This window comes from Myotis nattereri, assembly GCF_964212035.1.
Source record: "Myotis nattereri genome assembly, chromosome: 12".
Lineage (NCBI taxonomy): Eukaryota > Metazoa > Chordata > Mammalia > Chiroptera > Vespertilionidae > Myotis > Myotis nattereri.
The window spans coordinates 34,825,767-34,840,741 of NC_138087.1; the positions used below are offsets into that span (position 1 = coordinate 34,825,767).

Below are 14,975 nucleotides of genomic sequence, written 5' to 3' on the forward strand. Positions count from 1 at the left end.
TTTATTCACCTTTGTATCCTCCCATTAGCTTATGTAGCAAGCAAGCAAATACTTCTCAGACCTGTGAAACAGTACATACCTGTACATTATAGATGGGAAATGGATGCATAGAACTGTTGGAACTTAATAAAACATGTATGATATAGAGGCAAAATTGAAATTAAAAAGCCCCTTCCCCTACCAAAAAAGAAAAAGCCTAGCTGGAACCCACCCAAGTACATTTCTGTTCCACATCAATTTAAGAACTGAGATACATGACTAACTTTGAGAACAGTAAACTGACATCTTTTTTTTTCTGAAAAAACTTCAGGATCACTTGGTCTAAACCTACAATCAACTTTTCATTCTGTAAGAAAATCTACTTACTAGATTCATGTTCTTTGGGCAGCATGCTAATTCACTTTTAAAAGAGCAATAGGAATGCTAATCTGAAAGATTTTCCTTAAGGTATAGATCATAAGCTCATTAGGCAAAACTTAAAAGAATGATATAATTGGATACTGATAGTATAATTGGATGAAAATGTTACCCATCTGTCTCTCCTAGAGAATAATTTTAAATCAGTATTATCTCCACTACTATTGTGGCAAAACTTACCTATGTTAAATGAGTTAACAGAGAATAAATGGAGTGATAGTTATTTTTTTTTGAAATCTTATTAGAATATTAATTTTATCAAATGAAACAAGAATCCTTGATGGATATGTTTTTTTTAAATATCTCTTTATTGATTTCAGAGCAGGAGGGAGGAGAGAAAGATATAAATATCAACAATGAATCATTGATTGGCTGCCTTCAGCACACCCCCAACTGGGGATCGAGCCCACAACCCCGACATGTACCCTTGACCAGAATTGAACCTGAGACTCTACACTCTATCTGCTGAGCCAAATTGGCGAGGGCCTAGATGGATGTTTTGATGTCAAAGATGTTTCACTCATCTTTGTACTTTCCATGGTTTGTGTCAAGAGAAAACTGTCCAACCTGAAATACACATTATCTCTTTGTCTACTATACTCTTACTATTTCTTAAGAAACAGAAAAGCCAACATTTTCTCTTAATAGGAGTTAGTTCTTAGTACTAAAGAAAAAAGAAAAGGATGTCAATTTACTGTTCAATATGTAAAGATTATAGTTTTTAAGTGCAAATCATGCCATCAGTCAGCGGCTCCTAAAATAAATCCAATCACACCTTCACACTCAAAACATAGAACACACTACCCTTTGAAAGTAAAAACCATAGCTTTTAAAAAGCTCTTCAATAATACCTATTTTAGAAAAAAAACAACTGTCAAGCATTGTTTACTCAGTTCTTTGATAATATCTCTCCTTCCAGTCTAGTCATTACCTCGAACTTAAAAAAGGCAAAATGAAATTTAAAACAATTTGGATGCTTATAGGCAAGTGAAGAGGGAAAGTGAAGTTGAGGAACAGAGAGTAATGGTTCAAGTATCATTTCTGTGAAATTGGGATGTTACTCCTGTGTACATTATTCTCTATTTGATAAGAAGGGAAGAATAAGAGGTTGCTCCAGAACAGAAAAATAATACAAAACAAAAAACTTCTGTAACTAGGACATTGGTAAAAAAAAATTTTTAAAAAATGTACAGGCTGATGAATACTACCATATAAGTTAATCAAACATTTTATTATAGAGCATATCTTTATATCAAAAGCACAAAAGAGTTTTATTTGGAAAACCGGTAAGATTGTGATGTTACATAAGTATGATTCAATAATTCCAGTCCATTTCTATGGGTACTAAGTGCCTTATCACCTCAGTTAGTAAAAACAAGGTGCAAATGAGGCCATGGTTACAGGTCTGATCATCATATGGGTCCCTTACCAATATTTGGTTTTACAAGTTGAGACATGTATACCTAATCTCAGTCATCTTCCAAATGTTTGCTACTAGTCTCAATGGGATTGAACCAAAGACTATACCCAATACAAATCAAAGCTCATGTTCCTATAAGTCAGAAGATTAATCCTCACATAATGATAGCATAATTAGCACTATCATCTAATTCTAAATAAAATGAATCACCAAACATCCTCTCATATTTGAAGTGAATTATATTGGAAGTAGTAAAACTCAGCAGCATTCTATGGTAACTGAGCTAGAGAGAGAAATGACAAATGCAGTAAAAGCTATCATTATCCACAAGGAATAACAAATTTGTAGAAGTAAATAGTTGGCAACTCGAGGCAGTTAGCTCTACAAGATTTCTCTTGCCTTTTAAAAAAGTCCTTAGCTACATCAGAGTGAAATGAACAATAAACCTAATTTTAAAAATCAGATTTTTCTTCCTGTTTGTTCTTACAGGTCATTAATATTCTTTTAAAACTTGCTCCCTGAGAGGTCCCAGACTATGTCAAGTAAAGAAATTAAGAGTGAGTTTGAAGTTGGTTTTATTAAAAAACAAAACAAAAAACCCCCTCTATATTAGCTTTTTCACTTTTTAAATCACTATATCCCTTACTATTAAAAAAGTCAACAGGGTAAAATCAACTTCTAAGGAATACAGTTTTGAGAATACTTAAGGGGTTAATTTATTATCTATATAAATTTGGTATTAGGGTCAAGAATCTAACTGATGGTGCCCAAAGTACAAACATATGATTATTATAAGGGAAAGACTGTTTTAATTTGTATCACCAAGCTTATTTAGTAAAGTAGATTATCAACTACTGATTTATTGCTTTTAATATGATAAAACACCAGATGTGACAGCCAAATTAGCAGTAGGATGCAAGGACATTTTTATCTTTAATCATTTTTGTAGAGTAGGGCATGTATACATCCATGGAAAAAGAGACTGTAGCAGATGCCTCCTAGAATCAACCAGTTCTTGTAAACATTGCATTTGTGCAGATTTTCATACTTTGATTCCAAAATTAAGAACAATAAGATAAAGGCAAATTTAGTAGCAAAAAAACAAAGTCCAGTTTGACTTCTTGCAACATATGGTACCACTCCTCTCTTCAGAAAAAAGAACCAAAACAAAAAAATCTAGCAGCGCATAAAAAAATTTTTACAAAACATTTCAGTACTCTTTTCCCCTCCCATCAAAAACCGAACAAAAATAAAGTGCAGCACCCATAAAAGTGTCAAGAAAATAGCCAAGTTCTTCCTTTCTTGTAACAAAATAGTACTTGGCCTCAGCAGTCTTAACCAAATTATACAGTGTCCATCATTTTGGATTCATCATCTTCTTTATGTACCACTGAGTTTAAACTGCAGAGAGCTGTATTGATAGAATACTGAAGATAATCTGGATTCTGAAAAGAAAAGTATAGAGAAGAAACAATAGATGATAACTAGTTTATGCCAGTATATGCACATACACACTCAGCTACACATTCTGTTTTTCTCTGCAGTGTAGGAGAGTGGGCAAGAAAGACTTTGAAGTCAACCCAAGATAAAGAGAAAGAAAGAAATAGACTATTACCACTTAATCCAGAGATGTGAAAGACAAAAAGATGTATATGAAAAATACAAATGTAAAAAATACTTTTTTTCTTTTAATAAAACTGTATAATTTTAATTATTTAATTATACAAGGCTACATCTTCCTTGTAATTATATGTAGCTATTGATAATTTAAAATATAAATGGCTTTAAATCAGAAATGTATTTTGAAGATTATCATCTAATTATAATAGTAAAAATGCAACACTTGAAAAGGAAAAATGTATATACTGAGTAAAAATTATAGCTATCTTAAGAGTTTATTTTGGTTTCTCGAAGGTTAAAACAAACTGAAGTGAGAAATCTTAACTCTTTTGAGAGGTACTCAAGACTCATATTTTAAAAATTGTGTAAAAGAACAGTTTAATTTAGGTTTTAGTTATTTTTTAGACATAAGAACAACTCATAAATCTTCTATTTGTCCATTTCTAAAACTAGAAACAGAAAACCTTATTCAATGACTGCAAAAATAAAACCACTGAGTGTTAAAGCACAATGAATAGTGACATAAGCCCTTAAGACCTAGTTTAGGTAATTCTTCCCCAAGAATTCTATTTTCTCTACTCAATTGTTCTGAATATCTGCCAGCAACTTAAAAGTTTTACTACCTATCACCTAGTTTCATTGATTTAATTTAATAAACACCAGTGAGGAAAATAGTCCAAATAGGGGATAGATGTCTCAAACCTCCCTATCCCATAGGGAGGCAGGTTTTCAAAAGATCCTCTAAGTAAAAATACAATACTTGGCCCTAGCTGGTTTGGCTCAGAGGATAGAGCTTCAGCCTACGGACTGAAGGGTCCCAGGTTCGATTCTGGTCAAGGGCACATGCCAGCCCTAACCGGTTTGGCTCAGTGGATAGAGCATCGGCCTGCAGACTGAAGGGTCCCAGGTTCGATTCTGGTCAAGGACATGTACCTTGGTTGCAGGCACATCCTCAGTAGGGAGTGTGCAGGAGGCAGCTGATCAATGGTTCTCTCTCGTCGATATTTCTAACTCTCTATCCCTCTCCCCTCCTCTCTGTAAAAAATCAATAAAATATCTATTTTTTAAAAAGGGCACATGCCAGGGTTGCGGGCTCAATCCCCAGTAGGGGGCATGCAGGAGGCAGCCTATCAATGATTCTGACATCTTTGATGTTTCCAAATCTCTCTCCTTCTCCCTTGCTCTTTGAAATCAATAAAAATACATGTTAAAAAAATACAATACGCCGAGACCGGTTTGGCTCAGTGGATAGAGCGTCGGCCTGCGGACTGAAGGGTCCCAGGTTCGATTCCGGTCAAGGGCATGTACCTGGGTTGCGGGCGCATCCCCAGTGGGAGATGTGCAGGGGGCAGCTGATCGATGTTTCTCTCTCATCGATGTTCCTGACTCTCTGTCTCTCTTCCTTCCTCTCTGTAAAAAATCAATAAAATATATTTAAAAAAAAAAAATACAATACTTTGTGATTCTTTTACTTTAAAAGTAAAAAAGGTAGCCATAAATTGGATTATTCCCAATCAGGTCTTTATGAAGGAAGTGGCACTAATAACTGACTGAGGTGTGTAATACTAAACACTGAACCCCAGTCCTGCCTCTATCACTTAATGCAAACCTCAGAGAGAAAATAATTTATCACAACTTAATAGAATTAAAAGCTAGCATATAGGATAAGCCTAACAGTAACTATTACATATTTCTTTATCAAGAGGCCTTGTTTTAGTTTACTCAAACAAAAATATTTGGCTTATTTCTCAAGATTGTTATCAATCTAAAAAATGAAATTAGCCCTGGCCGGTTTGGCTCAGTGGATAGAGTGTCGGCCTGTGGCAGAAGGGTCCCAGGTTCGATTCCGGTCAAGGGCGCATGCCTGGGTTGCAGGCTAGGTCCCTGGTGGGGAGCATGCACGAGGCAGCCGATCAATGACTCTCGTCATTGATGTTTCTAACTCTCTCTCCCTCTCCCTTCCTCTCTGAAAGCAATAAAAATATATTTAATTAAAAAAATTAAAAGCTAAAGTGTTACCCAAGTTTAAATTGTATAAAAATTATTAATACTCGCATTACATTACTCACTCTCTACAGAAATAGAATGCTAAGATCCAATTCCAAAGTTCTTCAGAACAGAAGTCTCTTTTAAGACCAGGCTCCAATTGTCCTTGAGAGTTGGCTAAGAAGTTTCTCCAGAACTCATCTAACCCATCTTCCTAAGAACTGTGTACACCTAACCATAATCTATACTTAAATTCCACTGATTACCCCATATTCTCATCTGGTAACGTTCTCAACATATTTCTTGTCCCAATGACCAGTTCTTCCCATTTCTTGTATTTGATTCAACAACAATTATGGTATGGATGAATGAGCAGTGAAGTAGGATAGAAATCCAGGATTAGAATATTAGCTCTATCATTTACTGTATTGACTTCAGGCAAATTACTTAATTCTCCACAGTTTATTTATACATAATATGAATGAAGAAGAATCATAGGGCTTTTGAGATCATTAAGTGATACAACATATAATAGGGTTTTGCAACCTAGAAACTGATATAATAAAAATGGGGTGTTGTTATGGTAAGCTTTTCTTCCAAATCTTCTCTCAGCCGACAACTTAGCCCCACAGGTTGCCTCTCATCATATTTCCCTCACCAGTTGACAGTCCTGTGCATCTAGCTGAAATCTTATCCAGCCCTTCTCTCCCTCAGAAGGAGTAAACTGGGATGCTCTTCTCCCAGCATGATGAATTAAATCTAAATAACCCTGGTAATGTCAGCAATTCAAAACTGTCAAAATTGTATAGGCCCAGGTCCTCAGTCAAAATTACTGCCAAGGGATACCTAGCAGCAGATCTTAGTTGCTATTTGATACATAGAACAAGAACTTACTTCTCTCAAACTGGAAGTAACTTTTGGATAATATAATATCTCATGATATTTTAACATGTATCTTTCCCTCTTATGTTAGAATCAATGATATCCTTCAAAAAATTTTTTTCTTTACATTCATTATGTGACTTCTTAATTTTAAGTTTCTACATTGAACTTGACAGTGACTTAGTCATAAAATTACCTTAGAAAGACTATTTCCCTGTGGGCTCAAGGAAATGAAGAGAAAATCATCACTATATTTAAACAGCAATAAGAGATAATTCATGGGACAAATCAAGGGGGAATATTACTTGTTTAACTATGGGTAACGTAACTAATTATTTAAAAGTCAGATTTTGATTATTTCCATCCTTCAGAATAACATTTTTGGCTGACCTAAATGTGACCAATTGCTTTCCTAAATTGTCCCTTTGTTTTACAATACATGTGACAACTGAAATGGTAAAATTATAGAGACATAAGGTCAAGATATTGAAAATCTCACTACCTGCTTTATGAAATTTAAAAATAAACACAGGGCTCTCCTCACATTGTCTTCTGAATGAGAATTTCCTTTTCACTGTGTAGGCAACAGACTAAACTTTAAGCTAAAGCTGGTCTTAAAATCTTGGGACCTGGAAATGAGAGATTACTGGGCTCAATTAAAATCCAACTAAAGTCAAAATGAGCATCAACTTTCTAATGATAATTTAAAATCACAATCCTAGGCAGATAGGGAGTCTAACCTCCTCTTCTTTTTGACATAAATGTTAGTGACATGGTTGATCTAACAGCCAACTTCAAAGAAGCTCAAACAGGTGGCCTATAGTATCAGAAAGAACAGCTTAGCATAAGCTATGTTATTGTGGATTAAAAATGTTACACCTGGTAGGCAACATCAACAGTTAGCAATACTAAATAAACTCATACAACACCTTGGTTGCCAACTGGATGTATGCTTTGAACCTAATTCACTTCAATAAATTCTTAAACAGTATAGATCTACTCAGAAAAAAATGTTTCTCAGAGCTATCTTGAGAAGTTTATGATTGAAATGATAAATAGCTAACACTTGCCCTTAAGAATGATCAATAGCTAACACCTGCCCTTAAGTTGTGCTTAGGTACAACTCATCTCTTCTATTTTAAAAGAGTAGAATTTGGTGTCTCTTTAAATACCGAAGAAATGTAAGAGATTTAGTGCCAAAACATGGCATGAAATGTAACTCCATGTTCTCTTCTGAGGTAAGAATATTTAGAATGGTCACACCTAGCCTGGCCTGCATGGCTTAATGGTTGAGTGGCAACTTACGAACCAGGAGGTCACAGATTGATTCCCGATCAGGGCACATGCCTAGGTTGTGGGCTCAATCCCCAGTAGGAGGTGTGCAGGAGGCAGCTGATCAATGATTCTCTCTCATCATTGATGTTTTTATCTCTCTCTTCCTCTCTGAAATAAATAAAAAACCATATTTTAAAAAATGGCCACACCTATATTACATATAAGAAGAAAGAATAGTCTAAAAGAACAAAAATTATGTGAACTATACATTTATAAATAAACATTTGCTTTTCCAACTTACCTGTGGTAAGGATTCTAATAAACCTATAGATCCAACACCAGAATGGAGAACATGATTCTGAACTGTCATAGGTTGAAAACTTGGTGATTGAGAATAAAGTCTGACTCTTGATTTGAAAGCTTCAAGTTCGTTTTTGAATGCTTCAAAATAACCTTCTTCCTCTGCCTAGAAAACACAATATAAAGACTGTTTTTGAAGACTTCTAGACCACACAGTAAATTCTAACAAGCATCTATTAGGTCTGGAATACAGGAAGTAAAGATGAAGTGAATAGTTTAAAAGTAGAAACCACCAAGTTCCCTGTTAGATTTGTGAAAACTTACCGTTTTATAAAACAAACTAATAAACGATCCCTCTTTAAACATACACAAATATAACAAAAGAAAGTAGGCTTTTTTCTATTTTTCCCTTGATTTATCTGAATTCTTGACAGGATTCAAAATAGTCCTAATTTATTCTCTCACATTCTTCTCTCCTCTTCCCATTGCCAAGCAACAATCAAGGAATACTCTTAAAAACCTTATAATTCTCCACCAAATAATAAGGGGACACTATTACCTGTTTCTAGTGATTCTCTGATTCTATACTCCTTATCTCTAAAAGTCATGAAAACCAAGTAAGACACAACACACAATTTCATTATGGAAATATTTTAGTGTTTTAGTTAAGCAAGTACCTTTTTTCTGACATTACAGAAAGAGAAAAGTACAATGAGTTTAATGAGGTATAATATAAGCAAAATTCCCAATACAAAATATCCTGTTGGAAATAGCCTCCATTTATAAATGTTTCCAATGCAGATCAAGAATTACACAGTGCCAATTCTACACTAACAGAACACAGGCTTTAAGTTCAAGTGGTGGAAGAGATTTTGTCAGTCTCATTCCTTAATATCACTGGGCCCATCTGTCTGCAATGCTATCTTTAAAAATATGTTTTTATTTAGAGAGAGAGAGGAAGGGAGACGGATAGAGAGATAGAAACATCAATGAGAGAGGAACATCATCCATTGGCTGCCTCTGGCACACACCCCTATTGGGGATTGAGCCCACAACCCGGATATATGCTCTGACCAGGAATTGAACCAGCAACCTCTTAGTTCCTGGATCGATGCTCAACCACTGAGCCACACCAGCAGGTTAATGCTATATTTTTTTAAATGTAGTTTACGTTGTGTAACTAGATTAAAACCTGTGGATTAGTTATTAACATCAGTATCTATACAGATAATGCAGAAAATGTTCTATGCTGCCATTCTATCTTTTTACAAATTTAGAATTATTTAAGTATATTATAGCATTTCACTTTGGCCAATATATGGTACTTGTGTGGACATATGGAATGTTAGTCTTTATATCCCCAAAATAATCTTTCTGAAATTGTTATGCAATAAACTATTAAAGGAATCAAGTAACACAATTGCTGGTCTTCCTGCATGCCTAAGACCTAGGGATTTAGATCTAGAGAGATTTGACTGATTTTTATTAAAGTAACCTATAGGTCACTTACTTAATTCCTCTATGCTAATTTCCTCACTTATAAAAGAGAATAAGCCTCATAAAATGTTATGAGGATTTAAGAAGTTAATCCATGAAAAGTGCTTATAATAGTACCTGGCACAAAGTAAGCACCCATGAAAGTTATTCTTTAATTTAAAAAATTATTATGAACAGTGTTAAGATCTAAAGACTTCAGTGTCTTTCAGTTCAATTCTGTCAAATTAAATTTAAAAGAATATACATAGTGTGGCTATGTTCCATTATCCTATTAAGCACAAGTTCAAACATAGCCATTAATGCAAGATAAAAAAGAAAAAAAATTTTTTTGATGCCTATTTGATAAGTGAAATTTTAGAATAGTCATCAGAAACCTAGCTAAAATACCAACTCAATAATTTACTCATTAAAACTCTACTATTTTGGGGAAATTTCCCATTTAGGTTACACTTTAGAAGAGTTTAGAACATTTAAGGTAGGACTACACCATCTTAATATATTCTTTTTAATTTAAAATACAATGGCATCTTTAATTTATAAAAGGAAATATGTTCATTAAAAAAATCATAATTCCACCACCCACGTATAATCAAAGTTAAACTTTTGGTATATTTCTTTCTAACTTCTAATTATGTATACTAAATGTGCCATGTGTGCGAGAGCATGTTAAAATATATGTACAGTTTATTGGGCAAAACCCACTATAAACCTAACACAAATTACGAAATAGATCATTGCTATTTAGTACCTTAAAATCAGTTCCCAAAAGCATTTCCACTCTCTCTCTCTGAGGTTACCATTATTGTGATTTGTCTTCATCACTCCTATACCTCTTTAGTTTTACTGCTTATCTGTGTGTACCGTAACAATATATTGTTTAGTTCTGCTTGTTTTTGAACTAGATATATCATCATCTGTAGACTGTTTTTACTTTCTTGCTTTTTATTCGCACTGATGCTGGCTCATTCTACTGTTAACAGACATCTGGGTTGTTCCCAGGCTTTTTGCTGTTATGAACAATTCTGCTATAAACAATTCTGCTAGTGCACATCTATTCAAGTTTCTCTAAGGCAACAATTGTCAAACTTTATGGTCTCAGGACTTCACACTCTTGAAAATTATCGAGGAACCTAAAGAGCTCCTGTTTATGTGAGCTAATTCTATTAATATTTACTATGGTAGAAATTAAAAGTGAAGAATTTAAAAAATATTAACTAAAACATAACAGTAACAAACTTATTACATGTTAACCTTTATGTTTTTGTTTTTTTTTTTGTTTTTTTTTTTTAAACTGCCCTGGCCTGGTTTCTCAGTGGTTAGAGCATCAGCCTGTGGACCTAAGGGTTGAGGGTTCGATTCCCAGTCAAGGGCATGTACCTCAGTTACCGGTTCCCCGATTGGTCTTTCTCACATCAAAGTTTGTCTCTCTCCTCTTCCTCCCTACCTTTCTTTCTTTTAAAAAAAATATATTTTTATTGATTTCAGAGAGGAAAGGAGAGGGAGAGAGAGATAGAAACATCAATGATGAGAATCATTGATCAGCTGCCTCCTGCACACCCCCTACTGGGGATCGCCTCCTGCACGCCTCCTACTGGAGCCCGCAGCCCAGGCATGTGCCCTTGACCGGAATCAAACCTGGGACCCTTCAGTCCACAGGCCAAGGCTCTATAGACCACGGAGCCAAACCAGCTAAGGCACCTCCCTCCCTTTTATTTCTCTCTCCTTCCTCACTTCCTCTCTCTAAAAATCAATGAAAAAAATATCTGCGGGTGAGGATTAAAAACAAAAACAATTTCCAAAACAAACAAAAAAAATTTGTGAGAAGTCTGGCTTAATAGAAGATAGCTAGATTCCCACATCTGCTTCTGAATCAATCTCTGCTGCACTCATGAGAGTGAAAATGGCAAATAACATCTTAGTATTATATTATAACGACAGTTTTTACCCTGGGCCTCCTCAAAGCCTATTACTACTAAAAACCCATTAGTGTCCCTGGACTACATGTTGAGAAATCTGTTCTCTAGGATATATACCTAGAAGAATTTCTGGGCAAGAGTATTTGTTCAACTTTACAAGGAAAAGTTCCAAGGTGGTTGTAGCAATTTATATTCTCACAGGCAGTGAATGCAAATTCTTATTGGTCTATTTCTTGTACAATTTGCTAATTTACTAATCTAGTGAGTGTGAAATGATACTTAATCTTTCTAGACATATCTATTTTTCTTTAACATGGCCAACATAAATATGTATCACTTCTTTTGACTTTATAGCAATGCATTATCTCAGATTGAAAATTCTTCAAAATATAATTTTAGTGGCTGCCTAATATTCTATGTACGTTTGTTTTTAGCCATTCCTCTTTGTTGCATTTTTTTAGGTTGTTTCCTATTTTTTCATTACAAAAGTCTGACATCTCATTAAACTTTAAGTTCTAAACATGGACTTATCTGTATCTATTTCATTCTACACTGTATCTTTAGCCTCTTAAACAGCTATGCTTTTGCATTAATACTCAATACTTACTGAATGAAGGAATATTCCAATTTTCCTGAATACATACATGTGTAAAATTAGCATAAAATCAGCAATATAATTTTTCTTTCCACCATAAAATCTACAGAATTTAGCCTGTGGCATCCTGGCTGAATGGCTTCCTTTGATGTATATCCATCAAAGAGGTCTCAGCTAAGGCCTAACATTCCCATTTGTAATACCAAATAGCTACTTACTTTGGCTTTCTGGAAAAATAAACGAAAACACCCTCTTGGATCCACATTACAGTTTTTGGCCATTTCCATAATAAATTGCATTACAACAGCTTGATGTGCTATTTGTTCCATTAGAGCCCCTTTCTGAAAATAAATAGATTAAAATGATAAGAAATACCTCTGAAAATATATTTTAAAAGGTTTACAGTATATGGGAACAAGAGAGATGGGGGCACAGGGGAGGCACACTAGAAAAAGATTTCCAGGTGCCAACTGAAATAACTAAAAAAAATATTCCCACAGTAATTCAAGTAAATCTGAAAGCAAAAACAAAAAGCGTAATTCTATTTAATGACCCTCTTATTTTAAAGTAATATTAAAAAACAAACAAGTACATCAGAATTCCCCTAAGATTCTCAGAAATTTAAAGTTCACGATACCTGTTCAGCTTCTAAATGAAAACACCATAAAATAAGATATTTAGCAGTTTCTTCACATACAAGATATGGATGGTCAGATAAAAATCTCTGACTATCATCCCATCGACTCAACATACCTGTAAAAAAAGAATTAAACCATGAATATCAAATACTTTCTTCTTATAAGTGAAACAAAGGTATTTTAAAATGATTATCTTTAAAGATGATTCATATTACCACAGCAATATGTTATATAAAAGAGCAAATGAAGAGGGATAAAATTCTTTTAAAGCAATATGCAGTATATTGGAAATAGCTTCCAAAATTCACAGAAAGGTGTTTTTGTTTTTTTTGTTTTTTTCCAGATAATTAGTCAGATTTAGGCTGAGTGATTGATTTAAAGCCAAAACTCCTATATCTGGGGGTATGCCCGAAGTCCAGGGCAAAGTGAGATGGCTGGTCATCTAGTAAAAAAAAGATGATTTTAGGAGACTCAACATTATTTAGTCACAGAATATAATTTTTTCTATTGGAAAGATGAAAAAGACAGCAAAACCTCAAGAAACTATGCTTAGCAAACAAAGAATTAGTAGGAGGTTCAGAAAAGCTACATTCTAATTAAAAAATGTCTAAGATGATATGGTAAAATGTTGACAGCATGGGAAACTAATCCAGTCAGTTTTATAAAAACAATATACTTTAGCCCAGCTCAGGTGGCTATAGAACCACGAACCAAGAGGTCACCAGTTTGATTTCTGGTCAGAGCTTAATCCCCAGTAGGGGGCGTGCAAGGAGACAACTGACGAATGTTTCTCTCATTAATGTTCATATCCGTCTACCCCTCTCCCTTCCCTTCTCTTTAAAATCAATAAAAACATTAAAAAAAACCAAACAATATACTTTAAATATTTTAATCATGTTAACTATTTAGTCATTCTGTTTGTATACACAGAAAACAAAATCTTTTAAAAATTAGTTAAGCATATTTGCAAATAGCTGCCACTTTGCTTCAAATATCAAACTGAAGTTCTAAGCCAAATACTACTTAAGGTGCAACTTCATCTTTATTCAAATTAATACGAAATTTAGTCAAAAAGTTAGTATCACCCAAGTGATCATGGAACCAGTAAAGTGTTGTTTTTATTTAACTCTGTCCAGTCAGCTTTATATTTGAATAAATTAAGTATAACATAGTTATATTTAGTGCTTTAGACTCATCCAAGGAAGTCTGGATGTTACTGAATCATCATGAAAATTTTATTAAGCTGTCTTAATAGTTTGGCAGTAAATCTTTCCTCTAGACCAGTGGTTCTCAACCTTCTAATGCCGTGACCTTTTAGTACAGTTCCTCATGTTGTGGTGACCCCCAACCATAAAATTATTTTCATTGCTACTTCATAACTGTAATGTTGCTACTGTTATGAATCATAATATAAATATCTGATATGCAGGATGTATTTTCATTGTTACACATTGAACATAAAGCATAGTGATTAATCACAAAAACAATATGTAATTATATATGTGTTTTCCGATGGTCTTAGGCAACACCTGTGAAAGGGTCGTTCGACCCCCAAAGGGGTCGCGACCCACAGGTTGAGAACTGCTGCTCTAGACACAAAATGAACTTCCATATATTAAAGTTCCACATTAGAACACAAGGAAGAACAAAACTGAAGACCTATGTCTTACTGAGAAATACACCTTTAGCCGAAGCTGGTTTGGCTCAGTGGATAGAGCGTTGGCCTGCGGACTGAAGGGTCCCGGGTTCGATTCCGGTCGGGGACATGTACCTGGGTTGCGGGCACATCCCCAGTAGGAGATGTGCAGGAGGCAGCTAATCGATGTTTCTCTCTCATCGATGTTTCTAGCTCTCTATCTCTCTCCCTTCCTCTCTATAAAAAATCAATAAAATATATTTAAAAAACAAAAAAAAAGAAATACACCTTTAGCAACATGGGAATCAATTGAAATAAGTGATTAATTTGTCTTCATTTAAAAAACACAAGGGAAAAAGCATTTTAGCATTTTCTTATAAAGAGTTTTACAAGTTTTATCGTTATTTACTCAACATTCTGGATACAGTGATTAGGTCATTTTAAATTCTGAGAAGCAGAATAACCATAGAAGTTGTTTGAAACTACTTCTCAAACTGTAATTAAAGAACTTAATAACTTTTGAGGATCATATCTAAAGGAAGCATAATCCTTATTGCTTATACCTGAAGTCATAAAATAAATCCTATAAAGCAGTTTTATCTTAGCTCTGTGACATTTCTGAAGAGGCAATATTTTCAACTCTATCTACTATCCATAGAGAGAGCATTGTTCTCCTGTTTATTTCTCCATGGCAGCATAATGACTCACTGAAGCACCAAAATCCTATCCATTTTGGTTTCTTTTGCAGGCAAGATAATATGAAAGGGTTAGTGACACTTGTAGGGGCCATGAA

The 14,975-nt window shown here is 34.4% G+C and overlaps 2 protein-coding genes across 4 annotated transcripts in view; one reads left to right on the forward strand and one right to left on the reverse strand.

The window, feature by feature from the left end:
• The window catches only part of AK3 (adenylate kinase 3), a 36,411-nt gene that overhangs the window by 17,922 nt on the left and 3,514 nt on the right, over positions 1 to 14,975 (forward strand). The window lies entirely within an intron of this gene.
• The window catches only part of CDC37L1 (cell division cycle 37 like 1, HSP90 cochaperone), a 37,306-nt gene that overhangs the window by 7,568 nt on the left and 14,763 nt on the right, over positions 1 to 14,975 (reverse strand). For 2 of the 3 annotated variants that reach the window (XM_081103223.1, XM_081103225.1), the window contains exons 4-7: positions 12,546 to 12,661; positions 12,127 to 12,249; positions 7,902 to 8,066; positions 1,630 to 3,282 (exon numbers count right to left, since the gene is read on the reverse strand). In XM_081103223.1, the coding sequence (XP_080959349.1) occupies positions 3,181 to 3,282; positions 7,902 to 8,066; positions 12,127 to 12,249; positions 12,546 to 12,661 (506 nt within the window). In that variant the 3' untranslated portion in view covers positions 1,630 to 3,180. Of the gene's footprint in view, positions 1 to 1,629; positions 3,283 to 7,901; positions 8,067 to 12,126; positions 12,250 to 12,545; positions 12,662 to 14,975 lie in introns of those variants that run through there. The other variant, XM_081103224.1, reaches the window with a different exon arrangement.